This window comes from Geotrypetes seraphini, chromosome 3 (genome assembly GCF_902459505.1).
Source record: "Geotrypetes seraphini chromosome 3, aGeoSer1.1, whole genome shotgun sequence".
Taxonomy (NCBI): domain Eukaryota; kingdom Metazoa; phylum Chordata; class Amphibia; order Gymnophiona; family Dermophiidae; genus Geotrypetes; species Geotrypetes seraphini.
Genome location: NC_047086.1, coordinates 118561646 through 118579617, shown reverse-complemented (window position 1 = coordinate 118579617; position 17972 = coordinate 118561646). Strand labels below are relative to the sequence as shown.

The following is a 17972-nucleotide window of genomic DNA, read 5'->3' as shown; positions in this document are numbered from 1 at the left end:
TAAGCAGCATAATAAGTTGTGTATATCCCCAAGCCATCTCAATAATGGCCTAAGACATTCTCTTTTAGGAAATTATCCAAACCTTTTTCAAAACTCTGAGCAGGGGAGAGCAGGAGAAAAGCAGTTGCAGAGAGAGGCAGAGGGAAAGAGAAGCCAGAGGGGGAAAAAACTGAAAAAAGAGTAGGAGAGAGAAGCAGAGGCAGGAGACCAAGAGGGGAATCGGCGAGAGTTAGCTCCGCCCACCCCCACAACATCGACCACTAAAGCTCCGCTTTAGAAGGGGAGGGGACAACGGTGTTCAGCCATTCTGTGCGCGAAGGCGAACGTTAAAGGCGCTCGCCTTAGCGAGAGCACTTTGCAAAGGGCCTTGAGAAGAGATGAGCCACCGCTAAAGCAGAGCTGAAAGAGACTACAACAGGCACAGAGGGCACACAACCAGGTAGACCCAGCAGGTACAGAGGACACACAACCACACACCGCTAAAGGAGAGCAGAAGGAGAACACAGCAGGCGCAGGGGACAGGCAGCCAGGCAGACACAGAGGAAAGCAGGCACTGAGGACAGCCGCAGTCAGGCAGGCACAGAGGACACAGCAGGTGCAGAGGACAACCACAGCAGACACAGAAGGCATCCACAGCAGACCGTCAAGCAGGCAGCAATGGAAGCAGAAGATGGAAGCAAGATGTTGAGCTACCCAGTTTTCTGCATCGTCTGCCATATGTATGACTACCTCCCCTCTGGGAGGCAGTCTTATGTATGCGCTCGATGCGGAGAACTAGAGAGCCTGAAGAGACAAATCAGACTCCTGGAGGGTAGAATACTGGAACTGGAGGCACTTCAAGCAGCGGAGGAGGGAGACAGAGATGCAGAGAACATCAAGACAGGGGAAGCAGAGAACAAGACAGAGGATACCATAGAGGAAGAAGTCCGAGAGCTGGAGAAGTTCATAAAGGAGGCATACAGGGAGGCCATGGAAAATCACCAGCAACAGTGGAACTGCCGAAAGACACCTACAGAGAGTGTGGACCACCCGACAGACAACCACCACGAAGAAATGGGTGACAGTGCAGCGAGAACGAAGGATACGGACCAGTGGTAAGAGAGATGGATATACACCAGAGACATGGACCTGCAGCTGAAGAATCAAGAGAAGATAGAGAGGACAGCAATTGTTGTGGGGGACTCCATCATCAGACAAGTCGACAGCCACATAGAAGGAGGAAGACTGGATCGGCTGGTGACCTGCCTACTAGGTGCCAAGGTAGAAGACATAGTGAGCCGCATCGACAGGATCGTTGACAGTGTGGAAGAAGAAGATACGGCAGTGGTGATCCATGTGGGGACAAACAAAGTGAGCAACAGGAGCTACAACAGGGAATTACTGAAGGACCAGTTCCAGATGCTGGGAAGGAAGCTGAAGACCGGAACGCAGAGGATAGCATTGAGAAGAGGCAGATGGAGCTGCAAGCAGTCGTGTGGATGTGGCGCTGGTGTGAGGAAGGATTCCATTTCCTGCGCAACTGGATGACATTCTGGGGGAAGAGCAAACTATGCAGGAAGGATGGACTCCACCTCAGCAGAGACGGAACGAGGCTACTTGCAAGCAACATCAAGAGAGAAGTTGAGAAGTTTTTAAACTAGTAAGAAGGGGAAAGCTGACAGTCGACCAAGAGAGAGTCGATGGTTCGAAAACTGGTATACCTGGAGGATACCATGCAAGAAGAGGGAAAGACTCACTGGATCACAGGCAAGACAGATCGAAAAGGACACAAGAGGGAAGGAAATACAAGAAAGGAACAGGCCGCAAACTCAAGTGTATGTACACGAATGCAATTAACCTTAGAAATATGATGGGTGAATTAGAAGCTATGGCACAAAGAGATAACGTTGACATCATAGGCATCACAGAAACATGGTGGACTGAGGAAAACATCTGGGACACTGTGCTACCGGGATACAAACTATACTACAGAGACAGAGTGGCTCAAAAAGGTGGGGGCATTGCCATATACGTCAAAGAGGGAATTGAATCTACTGTAGAGAACACACCACAACTGACGGATAGGTTAGAGTCTGTATGGGTCAAAATTCTGGGAACAAATGGCCTGGAAACGATGATTGACATCTACTACTGACCCCCAAGGCAGTCCGAAGAAATTCACGGAGAAATGACGGATGAGATTAAAGGCAACTGCAAGGGAGGCAACGCAGTTATCATGGGTGACTTCAACTATCTGGGAATAGACTGGAACCTAGGCACCTCCAGCTACATTAGAGAGATCAAGTTCTTGGATGCTGTAAACCTAGAAACATAGAAATAGACGTCAGATAAGGGCCACGGCCCATCTAGTCTGCCCACCCCAAAGACCCTACCCTACCTTTCTCTGTGAATAGATCCCATGTGTCTGTCCCATTTGGCCTTAAAATCAGGCAGACTGCTGGCCTCAATAACCTGAAGTGGAAGACTATTCCAGTGATCAACCATCCTTTCAGTAAAAAAGAATTTCCTGGTGTCCCTGTGCAGTTTCCCGCCCCTGATTTTCCACGGATGCCCCCTTGTTGCCGCAGGACCCTTGAAAAAGAAAATATCTTCTTCCACCTCGATGCGGCCCGTGAGATACTTGAATGTCTCGATCATGTCACCCCTCTCTCTGCGTTCCTCGAGTGAGTATAGCTTTAATTTATCCAGCCGTTCCTTGTACGGGAGATCCTTGAGTCCTGAGACCATCCTTGTGGCCATTCTCTGGACCGACTCAAGTCTCCGCACGTCCTTGCGGTAATGCAGCCTCCAGAACTGTACACAGTACTCCAGGTGGGGGCCTCACCATGGATCTATATAATGGCATAATGACTTCAGGCTTACGGCTGACGAAACTCCTGCGTATGCAACCTATGATTTGCCTTGCCTTGGATGAAGCTTGCTCCACTTGATTGGCAGTCTTCATGTTCTCACTGACAATCACCCCTAAGTCTCGTTCTGCTTCAGTTCTTGTTAGGATCTCACCATTAAGGGTGTAAGTCTTGCATGGATTTTGGCTGCCCAGGTGCATGACTTTGCATTTTTTGGCATTGAAGCTGAGTTGCCAGGACCTAGACCAGCGCTCCAGTAGTAGTAGGTCGTGCATCATGTTGTTGGGCATTGAATCTATGTCCGTTGTGCTTTTGCCCACTACATTGCTTAGTTTGGCGTCATCGGCAAATAATGTCATTTTACCTCGCAGCCCTTCCGCTAAGTCTCTTATAAAGATGTTAAAAAGGATCGGGCCCAGGACCAAGCCCTGCGGCACCCCACTGATCACCTCCGTTATTTCATAGGGGGTTCCGTTCACCACTACCCTCTGAAGCCTACCTCCAAGCCAGTTCCCAACCCATTTCGTCAATGTATCGCCCAATCCCATAGAACTCATCTTGTTCAGCAACCTGCGGTGTTGTACGCTATCGAATGCTTTGCTGAAATCCAGGTATACGATGTCCAGGTGATTGCTTCCTGGAACAACTTGTCAAGGAAAACACTAGAGGAAATGCAATTCTGGACTTAATTCTAAACGGTCTATGAGGACCGGCACAAGATGTAGAAGTAGAAGGGACGCTGGAAATCAACGATCATAATATGATCCGCTTCGATCTGGATGCAGGGGAGAAACATCAGTCCAAAACGACAGCCACAGCACCGAACTTCTGAAAAGGGAATTACGAAGGGATGAGACTCATGGTAGGGAAGAAGTTTAAGTAGAGGATAAGCAATGTAAAAATGCTAGAGCAAGCTTGGTCCCTTTTTAAGGACACAATCACTGAGGCGCAAAATCTATATATACTGCATATCAAGAAGGGATCAAACAAGAAAAAGAACAAAGAACCGGTGTGGCTCACTGTAGAAGTGAAGGAAACGATAAGAGACAGGAAACTTTGTTTAAAGAATGGAAAAGGTCAAAAACGGACGAAAACTGGAACAAGCACAAACAACATCAACGCAAGTGCCATAAGGCAGTAAAAGGGGCCAAAAGAGACTATGAGGAAAAAATAGCCAAGGATATATATTATAGGAGAAACAACCAGCGAAGGAAGTGGTGGGACCGTTGGATGACCATGGAATAAAGGGAGCACTAAAAGAGGACAAAGCAATCGCCGACAAACTGAACACATTTTTTGTGTTTGTATTTACCGAAGAAGATGTACACAGCATACTGAAACCCATCAGGCTATATGCTGGAAATGAAGATGAAAAGCTGACAGGATTGACAGTCAGTCTAGAGGAGGTGTGTAGGCAGATTGATAGGCTTAAGAGTGATAAATCCCCGGGACCAGATGGCATCCATCCGAGGGTCAGCAAGAAACTGAAAGGGACCATAGCTGAACTGCTTCAACTAATAGCCAATCTGTCGATCAAATCGGGAAAGATTCCAGAAGACTGGAAGGTGGCGAATGTTACGCCGATCTTCATGAAAGATTCGAGGGGAGATCCGGGAAACTATAGACTGGTGAGTCTGACCTCGGTACCGGGAAAAATGGTAGAGTCGCTGATAAAGGAACACATCATTGATCACCTTGATGGACACGGGCTGATGAGGACAAGTCAGCACCGTTTTAGCAAAGGCAGATCGTGTTTGATGAACTTGCTGCACTTCTTTGAGGGAGTAAACAGACATAGACAAGGGCGACCCAGTCTACATTGTATATCTGGATTTTCAGAAGGCGTTTGACAAGGTTCCGCATGAACGACTACTTTGGAAAATTGAGAGCCATGGAATCGAGGGTGAAATACTCACATGGATTAAAAACTGGTTGGATCATAGGAAACAGAGAGTGGGGGTTAAATGGACAATACCCGGACTTGAAGAGCATCACCAGTGGGAGGCAACAGGGTCGGTGCTTGGACCCGTACTCTTCAACATCTTTATAAATGATCTAGACATTGGTACGATGAGTGAGGTGATTAAATTTGCAGACGATACAAAGTTATTCAGAGTAGTGAAGACAAAGGGGGATTGCGAAGATCTGCAACGTGACATAATCAGACTTGAGGAATGGGCATCAACATGGCAGATGAGGTTTAACATGGATTAGTGTAAAGTGATGCATGGAGGTAACAAAAATCTCTTGCAGGAATACAGGACGTCCGGGGCAGTACTTGGAGAGACCTCCCAGGAAAGAGACTTGAGAGTTATGATCGACAAGTCGATGAAGCCATCCATGCAATGAGCGCAGCGGCAAAAAGGGCAAACAGAATGCTAGGAATGATAAAGAAGGGGATCACGAACAGATCAGAGAAGGTTATCATGCCGTTGTACCGGGACATGGTATGCCCTCACCTGGAGTACTGCGTCCAGCGTACATGAAGAAGGACATGATGCTACTTGAAAGGGTCCAGAGAAGGGCGACTAAGATGGTTAAGGAACTGGAGGAGTTGCTGTATAGTGAAAGATTAGAGAAACTGGGCCTTTTCTCCCTCGAACAGAGGAGATTGAGAGGGGACATGATTGAAACATTCAAGGTACTGAAGGGAATAGACTTAGCAGATAAGGACAGGTTGTTCACCCTCTCCAAGGTAGGGAGAACGAGAGGGCACTCTCTAAAATTGAAAGGGGATAGATTCCGTAAGAATGTAAGAAAGTTCTTCACTCAGAGAGTGGTGGAAAACTGGAACACTCTTCCAGAGTCTGTTGTAGGGAAAAACATCCTCCAGGGATTCAAGACAAAGTTAGACAAGTTTCTGCTGAACCAGAACGTACGCAGGTAGGGCTAGTCTCAGTTAGGGCGCTGGTCTTTGACCAAGGGCCGCCGCGTGAGCGGACTGCTGGGCAGGATGGACCGCTGGTCTGACCCAACAGCAGCAATTCTTATGTTCTAAGCCAACTAATTTCTCCACATTCTCCAGCAACAAATTCCAGTGTTTAATTACACCTTGTGTGAAGAAATATTTTCTCTGGTTTGTTTTAAATTTTCTCCTCAAGTCACTTCATTAGCTCCCCGTCCATTTCCAAATACAGTTTAAACTCCTGTTGCTGAATTACAAGTGCATTTGCTCTGAAGCCCCCCGATATCTCGCCTCACTTATCTCCCCCCTATGCTCCCCGCCCCCCCCCCCCACCGTGATCTCCGCTCATCGGGAAAGCCCTCTTATCTGTACCCTTCTCTTCCACTGGCATCTCCAGACTTTGTCCCTTGTTTCTTGCCGCACCATTTGCCTGGATCAGGCTGCCTGAATCAATACGTCCTGCACCATCCCTGGCAGTGTTCAAATCTAAGCTAAAGGCCCACTTTTTTTTTTTTTTTTTTTTTTTGAAAAGTATATTTTAAACTGCTTTCAACTCTTAACTCCCACTCACTGCTGTCAGATACCTATACCCACTGTATCATTTTCTCTACCATAATCTCCCCAACCCTGTAATGTCCTGTCTAAATTAGATTGTAAGCTCTTCTGAGCAGGGACTGTCTATTGTATACACCTTTCCAGCGCTATAGAAATAATAAATAGTAGTAGTAGTAGTTTCATTGCATGCCCCCTAGACCTAGTATTTTTGTTAAGAGTAAACATATGATTCACATCTACCTTTTCCATTCTACTGAGTATTTTATAAACCTCTATCACATTACCCCCGAGTTGTCCTTTCTCCAAACTGAAGAGCCCAAGCTGATTTAGCCTTTCATCATAGGGAAGTCATCCCAACCCTTTTATCATTTTTGTCACCCTTCTTTGTACGTTTTCTAATTCCACTATATCTTTTTTGAGATACAGCTACCAGAATAGCACAGTATTCGAGGTACAGCCATACTATAGAACGATACAAGGGCATCATAACATTTTGATCTTTGTTTACCATTCCTTTCTTGATAATTTCTAACATTCCATTTGATTTTTTAGCTATCACCACACATTGAGCTGAAGGTTTCAACGTATCCTGAATGATGACACCTAGATCCTTTTCTTGGGCAGTGACATTTTAAACATTTCAAATTTCAATACAATGATTTTGTGAGAAGCATGTAATTGAGGCCTCTTAGAAGTTTCAGATTTCAAAGCTTGAGCAGGAATATGTAATTTTAATTGAGAAAGAGAGTAAGTCAGGGCATCTCCAGAAAGAGTCTTTTATAGAAGACAAAATCCCTTACATTTTAATCTTTTATTTATTTATTTTAATTTGTGTTTCTTTTCTGTTTCAGAGATGACTCTGTTGATATTTACTGTGTGTTCTGCAGCTATCGTGTATCAGACAACTGGGCAAGTATGTGTCAAATATCACTAAAATGATTAGATATACTATTTACATGCTTCTTAAAACATAATGATTGCTTGCTTCTTACCTAAAAAATGCTATAAACCATCTTGAGCTAAAACTTGGAAAGGTGGTCTTTGAACACAAAATGTAGGTGTTTATTTATTAATGTTTGGCTGGCTCTATGTATATCAGAAAATGCTAAGTATTTTAAGATATTTTAATTTGCATGTGGGTCTTATAGATTATGGAGTAGAGAATGACACAGTGGCTGTTACCCGTGGCTAGCTGCGGGTAGCCGCTGGTAACCCACCAAAACGGTGAGGAAAAACCTGTGTTCACCGTGGCTACGGGGACAAGGCCTTTCACCTCCCCATGGAGCAGTGAAAGGCCTTGTCCCTGCAGTTAAGGGAGGGAACGCGCGCAGTCACCTTCCTCCTTACTGCCACCCTCCTTACTGCCACCGCCAAGTTTAAAGCACTACCTACTCCCTCCCTGCCCCTTACCTTCGTGGCCGCGATGTCTAAACTGCCTTCTTACAGCAGCTGGAGCATCGAAGCTGCGTGTGGCTGCCGTAAAGGTCATCTCTGATGCAATCGGAAGTTGCATCAGAGATGATCTTTCCGGCAGCCATATGCAACTTCAACGCTCTGGCTGCTGTAAGAAAGCAGTTTAGACATCGCCGGCCACAGGTAAAGGGCAGAGAGATTTGTCGGACCAGATCTGTTGTCCTGGGGGGTGGGCGCGAGTGCATGGCGGAAGCGGCTAAGAGGTGTTCTCACTGCAGGGGGGGTAAAAGCACCACGAAGGTAAGGGGCAGGGAGGGAGAAAGGGAGGAAAGGTGGGGTGGAGAGGAAAAGACGCTGAAGGGAAATGGGTAAAACAGAGTGAGGAGAAGGACGCTGAAAGCACATGGGGAAGACAGAGTGGGGAGAAGGACGCTGAAGGGAAATAGGGAAGACAGAGTGGGAGAAGACGCTGAAGGGAAATAGGGAAATAGGGAAGACAGAGTGGGAGAAGACGCTAAAGAGAAATGGGGAACAGAGAGTGGGGAAAAGATGCTGAAGGGAAATGTGGAACAGAGAGTGGAGAGAAGATGCTGAAGGGAAATGGGGAACAGCGAGTGGGGAGAAGACGCTGCAGGGAAATGGGGAAGAGAGAATGGGGAGAAGACACTGAAGGGAAATGGGGAAGAGAGAGTGGGGAGAAGGATGCTGAAAAGACATGGGGAAGACAGAATGGGGAGAAGGACGCTGAACAGAAATGGGGAAGAGAGAGTGGGGAGAAGATGCTGGCAGGGAAGAAGACAGAGATGCCAGACTATGGGGGGAGCAGAGGGAAGAAGATTGGTGCCAGACCAATTTGGAGGGGGAAAAAAAGGGAGAGGCACAGTAACAGAGCAAATGGAAGACACAGAGAGAAGAGAAACAGTGGATAGAAGGAATTGAATGAGAAGATGAGGAAAGCAGAAAGCAGACAGCAAAGGTAGAAAAAAAAAATTCAATTTCTTTTTCTTTTTTGCTTTAGGATAAAGTAGTATATTAGTTGTGTTGATAAAAATTTATAAACAAAGCCCTGCCAGCTGAACATCTCTTTCTCCAGTTCAGCAGCCAGAACTTTGATTTATAAGGAAGGAATAAGCTAAATATTGCAGTACTGAGGCTTGTATGGATGCTGCGGGGACAGTGACGGGGCAGTGAATGGGATGGCAGTGATGGTGATGGGGCGGTGAATGGGATGGCGGCACTTATATGTTTTGACCTAGATCAAGTCAAAACAGGTATAAGTGTCGAAAAATGGGCCACTGAGCTGATCGTGGCTCCTGCGATGTGCTCATCAGCTCCGGCAACCTGCCCACCCTCCACCGCAACCATCGTGGCAGGAGATGGCTCATCTCCCTTGCTGCAATAACGATCCCGAAGTGCTGTCAACCGCAGCACTTGGGATCGTTATCACGGCAGGAGAAATAGCCAATCTCTCCTGCCATGATCCACCTCCCCCCCCCCCGACACGATCGGTGCAAGAGGGAGCCCAGGCCCTCCTGCCCGGCAATTCCCCACCCCTCCCAACATGATCAGGGCAGCAGGGAGCCCAAGCTCTCCTGGCCCAGCAAGCCACGACCCCCCCCCCCCGACATAGACATAGAAACATAGAAACATAGAAATAGACGGCAGATAAGGGCCGCGGCCCATCCAGTCTGCCCACCCTAATGACCCTCCCCTACCTTTACCTTGTGAATAGATCCCACGTGTCGATCCCATTTGGCCTTAAAATCAGGCACACAGCTGGCCTCAATCACCTGAAGTGGAAGACTATTCCAGCGATCAACTACCCTTTCAGTAAAAAAGAACTTCCTGGTGTCACCTCGCAGTTTCCCGCCTCTGATTTTCCACGGATGCCCTCTTGTTGCCGTGGGACCCTTGAAAAAGAAGATATCTTCCTCTGTCTTGACGTGGCCCGTGAGATATTTCAACGTCTCGATCATGTCTCCCCTCTCTCTGCGCTCCTCGAGTGAGTACAGCTGCAACTTTTCCAACCGTTCCTCGTACGGGAGATCCTTGAGTCCCGAGACCATCCGAGTGGCCATGATCAGGGAAGGAGGGAGCCCAAGCACTCCTGCCTTGGAGAGCCGCAACCCCCCGACAACATTAGGGCAGGAGGGAGCTCAAGCCCTCCTGCCCCAGTGAAACCCCCTACCCCACCCCCCCTCTAAGATACAGGCAGGAAGGATCCCAGGCCCTCTTGCCATCATACCCCCCCATGATGGCCCCCCAAACCCCGAACTCGTGGACCCTCCACTCAGTGACCCCCACCCCCGACACCCGCGGTACCTTAAGAAAGTTGGACGTGCCTGATTGGCCCAGGTGCCTCAAGCCCCACCTACAGAGTTTTATTATAGTGGATGACCTTCAACTTCTGCATAATATAGACCCTGTAAGTCAAAATGATATTTCCTCCATTAATCAAAAGCTATCCACTATTCATGATTGGTTAACTACTAATATGTTCTCATTAAGCATTACTAAAACTAATATCATGTTATTTTCATGTAAAGAAGGGTTACATTTAACTTCTCCAATTTCAATTGATAATATTCCACTCAAACCAACTACTACTATTAAAATATTAGGGGTCCTAATTGACAATAAACTTACATTTCGCCCGCAAATCAGTGCTTTAGTTAACTGTTTTTATAAATTAAGGATGATTAGATCATTGGTCCCTCTTCTCGATGACAAATCCCTTACAGTACTAATCCACTCCCTTGTAATATCCAAAATGGATTATTGTAATTCTCTACTTAAAGGGATAAATTTAAAAGATATAAAACGTCTACAATTAATCCAAAACACAGCTATCAAACTCATATCTGGTTCAAAAAATATGATCACGTTACTCCATTACAACAAAAAGCTCATTGGCTATCAGTCACATAAAGGATAACATATAAAATTGCCCTTTTAACCTTTAAAATGATACAAACACACGTCCCAGCATTCATTGACAGACTTCTAATTCCATATGACCCCCCCCCCAGAGCTCTTAGATCCACTTTTCAGTACACTCTTAATGTCCCATCCCTAAGGATAGTAGGTACTCGCCGCATCTCAATCTTTTCAGTGACTGCCCCTATAATTTGGAATTCTCTTCCTATATATATAAGATCCGAACACAATTTATAGAAGTTTAAAAGTAGTTTAAAATGTTTTCTTTTTAGAGACGCCTTTAACTGACTATTTGATTTAAGTCCAGCTATTTTTAACCTCCCCGCCCTAATGTACTTCCTTTTTAAGTATCTTTTCTCGATAAATATTATAGTTCTCCCCTTCTTCCTATTGTATCTCCATGGTTTTAATAGTTAAGTGCGTTAAAAAAATTGTCTGTCTTTTGTACCCTTGTAAATGTTTCAATTATTATTGTACAACGCTTAGTATCTTAGGATAAGCGTTTAATCAAATACATGAATAAACTTGATAAACTTGATATATATATACCCTGTTTCCCCGAAAATAAGCCCTAGCATGATTTTTAAAGATGCTCCTATCCCAAAAACAAACCCTAGTTAAGATCAACCTCCGAAGCGCCCCCCCCCCTCCAAAAAAATGTACCCGATACTCCCTGACTCCATCCCTGACAGTGTTGCCTGATTTGCTGAAAAAATCGGACTCGATTCAGCAACCCCCCCATCCCTGCTGCTTTAGGAGGCCTCGGAGCGGAGGTATGTCAGTCTCACAGTGGGAGGGTCAGTGGGGTTCTGCTGCACAAGGGGATGGGTAAGAGGAGAGGAATGATGCTGCACATGGGGGGAGGGGAGAAAGGAAAGAGGAAGAATTGGGATAGAGGAGAGGAAGAGAGAGATGATTGTTGTACATGAAAAAAAATAAGATATATCTGAAAATAAGCCCTAGTGTGTTTTTTGAACCTAAAATTAATATGACACTGTCTTATTTTCAGGGAAACACGATATATATATACTTAAAAATATATATATTAATATTTTTTTGTATTGTAAACCGTCTTGGTACTTGATGATAGACGGTATATCAAGTAACGAATAAACTTGGAAACAATGCTGTTAAAGATAATCATGAAATAGGGCATATAATGTGCGGGGAATGGGTTGAATGTTTAATGCACAGATAATTACTGCTCATTGATGTTAGTGGCAGATATTGCAGCAGAAGTAACACCACCATCATGCAAGTTACAGTGACATTTCCTCTGTGCTGAGTAAGAAACTATGGAAATGCGCTCAACATTAAAGCTGTTGAAGATTTCTGGAATTTACAGGTGTGATAGTTGTCACCAATGATGTGAAAACTGAGATTGTGAATGACTCAAAATTATGTGAATAAATTAAAATACAGTACCTGCACATTACATTGGAAACTCAGCCTTGAGGCCTTGTAATAAAGCAATTAAACTCATTGGCATTCCCTGTCTAAATTGCTGATTCTACATTTCAGCTAATGCTAGGAAGTTCAGAAGGTTGATTTTGTGACTCTTAAGAGACATAGGGCTTCTTTTACAAAGCTGCGATAGCGGTTTTATAATATGCTTAGCATGCGCTGAATTGCCATGCACGCTAGACGCTAACGCCAGCATTGAGCTGGCGTTAGATGTAGCCACGTAACACGGGTTTAGCGTGCGCTAAAATGCTGCCAGCGCTAACAGAGCTATCTCAGCTTAGTAAAAGGAGCCCATGGATTTATGTACCATTCTTCATATATATCCATGGGGATAAGGTTCTCAGAGGAAATTTGTATGTTTTACAAAGAATCTGTTTCTTATAGATTAGAAAATACAATACTAATTTGAAAGTCATACAGAAGTTAAGATGTGTCTGCAGATAGTAGGGCTTTTTACTGACATGCAGTGGCGTACCTAGGGTATGTGGCACCCGGGGCCCATCATTTTTTGACACCCCCCCATGTAAAAAATATATTTTTTGTAATAACCATGAAACGGAATAAATGGTCAGAATAGAAACAGGCAGTGAAAATTTTCTTATATTCTAAACATAACATAACATAAATTATGTCTGAATTGTCATGACATCAGAAGTACATATGGAGTAGTTGCAGATGATGCTTGGGACAGTTCGATTGTGTTAGTTTGGTTTTATGTGTTTTTTGAATAGAAGGGTTTTTATTTCTTTTTGAAGGTTTTGCAGTCTGTGGTCGATGTCAATTGGTTGTAGAGTTAGGGGTCGAGTGTTGCAGCTCGAATGGCTAGGAGGTTATCGAACATTTTTTTTTCTTTTGACGTTTTTGGTTGGAGGGTGTGTGAATGGTGCGTGAGTTCTCCTATGTCTGTTTGAGGTGGATTGAATTATTTAGCTGAAGAAATTAGTTACCCCCTCATCCCACACACATTCTCTTCCATTATAAAAAAACATTGATAAGTTCCCAGAAAAAAAATACATTAAAATAAAAAGTGAAAACAAAGGCCCCTACAGATGAGAACATAACATAAGAATAGCCTAACTGCGTCAGACCAATGGTCCACCATGCCCAGTAGCCCATTCTCATGGTAGCCAATCCAGGACACTAATACCTGGTCAAAACCCAAAGAGTAACAACATTCCATGCTACCGATCCAGGGCAAGCAGATACTTCCCCCATGTCTTAATAACAGATTATGGACTTTTCCTCCAGGAATTTGTCCAAATCTTTCTTAAAACCAGCTACACTATCTGCTTTTACCATAACTTCTGGCCACTTCATTTTTAAGTTTAGATCTTTCCTTTCAAACAGAGACCTTGCTGGATGTCAAATACAGCACAAGGTAACTTCACATGGACTTAGCTGTGCAGGAAATGTGAATCTCCTCATACATAGTGCATTACATAGCCTAATGCCACAAAAGCAGCGCTGTTACAAACATATTCTGTAGGTCAATGCTAAGGTTAACAAAGTTTCCTTCCTTCAACCACAAGGAGATACTGATAAACCACTGGAAGAGATCCCAAAACAATACCCAAAGACCCACTCAGTGTGTGAAACAGTTGAGTGGAGTGGACAACTGGGGGGTGGAAATGGGCCCGGAGTTTGCTCAGCAGAATTTCCCAGACCACCTCTTCCTCTTAACACATTGACACGCTGCCACCACCACCACTAGGAACACCTCACTGGGAAGGACAGCTATGCTATAAACTTTATAAAACACATTATCATATTTTCTTATAAAGCACATATTTTAACTGAACTCTCTGACATCCTCAGCCTTTCCATTCACAAAAATAGAAGGAAGAAAAGTTCCCATTTCCTGCTGTCTCATGTCCCCGGCCTATAAAATATTTTTTTCTGCAGACCCTTCAAAAGTCTGACCAAATCCTTGTTTCATTTGCATTATAAAGTACTGAGGATATCATCTCTCCCCAATCCCAGGTCCTAAAGTCTAAGACAGTAGCGCAAACTAATGCTGCCAGATTCAGGAAAAAAAATTTTGATTCGATTCAGCCTATTGAATTGGTTTTTCAATTCGATTTTCCTGCCCAGTTGGGTGATTTTTTTCAAAACTCCTGGTGGGTTTTATAGCTTTTTCACCCCCTTTGGCTTCTCCTAACCACACTGGCGCTGTGGTGTAAATAAAATAAAGAAACAAAAAGGACTTTTCCTCTCTCTGTTAAATCCTAGCTCACGTTTGCAGTCCAACACCAGCTCTGGCAGGATACACATTTCAAATCTGACATATTGTAATCACAAAACAGAAAATAAAATTAATTTTTCTACCTTTTGTTGTCTGGTTATATTTCAAATCTTTTTGGTCCAAGGCTCTGGTTTTCTTCTGATAACTTGCTTGCCAGGTTCTCCTTCTTTCTTCTTTCTGCATGCTAACCATCCATCTGCCAACTCTGTCCTCCCTTTCCATTTCCCTTCCCTCCCCAGGAAGTCTGGTATCTTTCCTTTTTTTCATCACCCTCCACAGATCCACCTTTTCTTAACTACCCTTTCATCCGGCATCTTTCCCTCCTTCCCCACCACCCCAGAGTCCACCATGTCTCCCTTTCTTTTCCCAATTACCCTCCTATCCAGTATTTCTATCCCTCCTCCACACCATCCCTTGTGTCCAATTTCTCTCCCTTTCTGTTCCTTCCCTCCCTCCCTAAATCCCATGGTCCATCATCTCTCTCCCTCTCCTCTATTTTCAGACCCATTATTTCTTCCCCCCCCCAAAGTTTGGCATATGCACGTCTCTTTGAACACCCACTTCCCTCCGTGTACTTCTAAACCAGGGTCCCCCCCAAAAGCCTGTCCCCCCTTAAAGGTCTGCTTGTCCCCCCTTGAAGGCCTGCACCCCCCTTGAAGGTCTGTCCCTCCCTTGAAGGCCTGTCCCCCCCTTGAAGGCCTGCCTTCCTGTCCCCCCTTGAAGGCCTGCACCCCCTTGAAGGTCTGCACCCCCCCAAGGCCTGCACCCCCCCCGAAGGCCTGTCCCCTCCCTTGAAGGCCTGTCCCCCCCATGAAGGCCTGCACCCCCCCGAAGGCCTGTCCCCACCTTGAAGGCCTGTCCCATCCCCTTGTAGGCCTGTCCCACCCTTGAAGGCCTGCAGCCCCCCCTTGTAGGCCTGTTCCCCCCTTGAAGGCCTGCCTGCCTGTCCCCCCTTGAAGGCCTGTCCCCTCCCTTAAAGGCCTGCATCCCCTTGAAGGCCTGTCCCACCCCCTTATAGGCCTATCCCTTCCTTGAAGGCCTGTACTCCCCCTTGTAGGCCTGTCCCCCCCTTGAAGGCCTGCCTGCCTGTCCCCCCTTGAAGGCCTGCACCCCCCCGAAGGCCTGTCCCCCCCTTGAAGGCCTGTCCCCCCCTTGTATGCCTGTCCCACCCCCTTGTAGGCCTGTCCCACCCCCTTGTAGGCCTGTCCCCCCCTTGAAGGCCTGTCCCCCCCATGAAGGCCTGCACCCCCCGAAGGCCTGTCCCCCCCTTGAAGGCCTGTCCCACCCCATTGTAGGCCTGTCCCACCCTTGAAGACCTGCCTGCCCCCCCTTGTAGGCCTGTCCCCCCCTTGAAGGCCTGCCTGCCTGTCCCCCCTTGAAGGCCTGTCCCCCCCTTGAAGGCCTGCACCCCCTTGAAGGTCTGCACCCCCCCGAAGGCCTGCACCCCCCCGAAGGCCTGTCCCCCCTTGAAAGCCTGTCCCACCCCATTGTAGGCCTGCCTGCCCCCCCTTGTAGGCCTGTCCCCCCCCTTGTAGGTCTGCACCCCCCGAAGGCCTGCACCCCCCCGAAGGCCTGTCCCCCTTTTGAAGGCCTGTCCCACCCCTTGTAGGCCTGTCCCACCCCCTTGTAGGCCTGCACCCCCCCGAAGGCCTGTCCCCCCCTTGAAGGCCTGTCCCATCCCCTTATAGGCCTGTCCCACCCTTGAAGGCCTGCCTGCCCCCCCCTTGAAGGCCTGTCCCTCCCCCTTGAAGGCCTGCACCCCTCGAAGGTCTGCACACACTCCCCCCGAAGGCCTGTCCCCCCCTTGAAGGCCTGCCTGCCCCCCCCCTTGAAGGCCTGCCTGCCTGCCAGCCCACCCCACCCTGAGGCCTGATGCCCTGACCCACCCCGAAGGACCGCTTGCCCCCCTGGCCTCCCCGCACCACCTATGAAGCAGCCGCAGCAGGATCGCAACGTCACCGATCCCTGCGCTGCTTCGGCGCTGCTTCCTGCGTCGCGGTCCTGCCCCTCCTCTGACGTCAGAGGAGGGGCGGGACCGCGGCACAGGAAGCAGCGCCCAAGCAGCTCAGGGATCGCTGACGTCGCGATCCTGCTGCGGGCTGCTTCATAGGTGGTGCAGGAAGGTCAGTGGGGCGAGCGGTCCTTCGGGGGTGGGGGGAGACTGAACGGCAAGGCCGGGAGCACCCCCTCAGTGCTGGCACCCGGGGCAGACCACACCCCCCCGCCCCCCCCTTGGTACGCCACTGCTGACATGATTGATATTTGAAAAGATCAGAGATAAAAAGTGATTTAGGAAGAAAAGTGAAACACTGCCACCTGCTGGGTTTAAAAACTTAACAGAATGGACTTTTAATGTTAACATTGACATGAGGCATTTTTGGAAAGGAAGTCATGTGATAAACTGTGCCATTGTATTCTAAAGCATGATAATTATTACAAATGATGTCACATAGGGTATAAATCTGTTTGCCTTGTTTTCTCTCTTTGAACAGCACTGAAATTATGAAGGCTTGCTCTTCCCAGACCATGGGAGCTCTGTCAATAAAGCATATTTGTTTCTTACATGGATTTTTCTTGTCTGTTATTTGAATTCACAGAACGGAGTCTCTAACCCAATCATGTGGGAGAGAGAATCCATTCTGGCAATTCTTTTGGCATCAATGTTCAAGTCTTCAGTCTACTTGAACAAAGCAGAGGTTTTAGAGTCACTATGGATTAATTTTGCAATAGTATTACTATGTTACCTGCAAAATATGGAATATTTACCTAGGAGATCACTGAAGTAACAAATCCATACAAAAAATTCAAACAAATAAATCATCTTTTTTTTTCAGAATTCAGTAACGTATAACTCCGTGTTAACCAATTCAACTGATAATCAAAATGATATCGTAAATGAACACAATTCTATAAGAAGACAAGTAAATCCAACAGCTAGCAACATGCAAAAAATGGTACGATCACCAGTATGATCTTTTATTCTGTTATGGGATATTTTGAGAGTGATTTTAAAACTGACCATCTAGTTTAAGGCAGAATAAAGCATCTGTTTCAAGTCTATTTTATACAGAAAAGTAGGCACCTAAGTGTACTGTATACTTTCTTTGTGTTTTATACTATTTTTTAGTGTTTTTATCTTATGTTTATATTTGGTTTTTTGTAATCTACTTAGGTATAAGCAGAATATAACGCCGGGTTTTACTAAACTGCAGAAGAGCTTCATAATGCAAGTCGGCGAGGTAAATGCTCTGATGGTCCTAGGAATTGAAAGCGCGTCAGAGCATTTATCTCACCAGCCGGTGGTAGAAGCTCTTCTGCGGTTTAGTAAAAGGAGCCCTAAGTTTTTTAAATAAATTTTAAGACATGATCACTTATATCCATCCTACAGCCACATTTTGCAAGAACCCACATAAATTATAAAATTCAATAAACCACCTACATATTTGCTCATGCTACCCATGCTTTGTCCATACTATGAAAGCACAGAGCAGAAATGACCAAAAGTTCAAGCTGGTAAAACACTTTAATAAGACACAGACCGCATTTAGGCTAAACAGCCTACAAAACAAAATATAATGCACTCCCTTTACAATAATGCACATTAAAA

At 46.0% G+C, this 17972-nt stretch overlaps 1 protein-coding gene across 1 annotated transcript in view; it reads left to right on the top strand.

Annotated features, from left to right (window-relative positions):
- LOC117357615 (cysteine-rich venom protein ablomin-like) overlaps positions 1–17972 on the top strand; it is a 121315-nt gene that overhangs the window by 20418 nt on the left and 82925 nt on the right. Inside the window, exons 2-3 of the mRNA XM_033938453.1 lie at positions 7161–7222; positions 17200–17319. Of these exons, the coding sequence (XP_033794344.1) occupies positions 7163–7222; positions 17200–17319 (180 nt within the window). The 5' untranslated portion in view covers positions 7161–7162. The remainder of the gene's footprint in view (positions 1–7160; positions 7223–17199; positions 17320–17972) is intronic.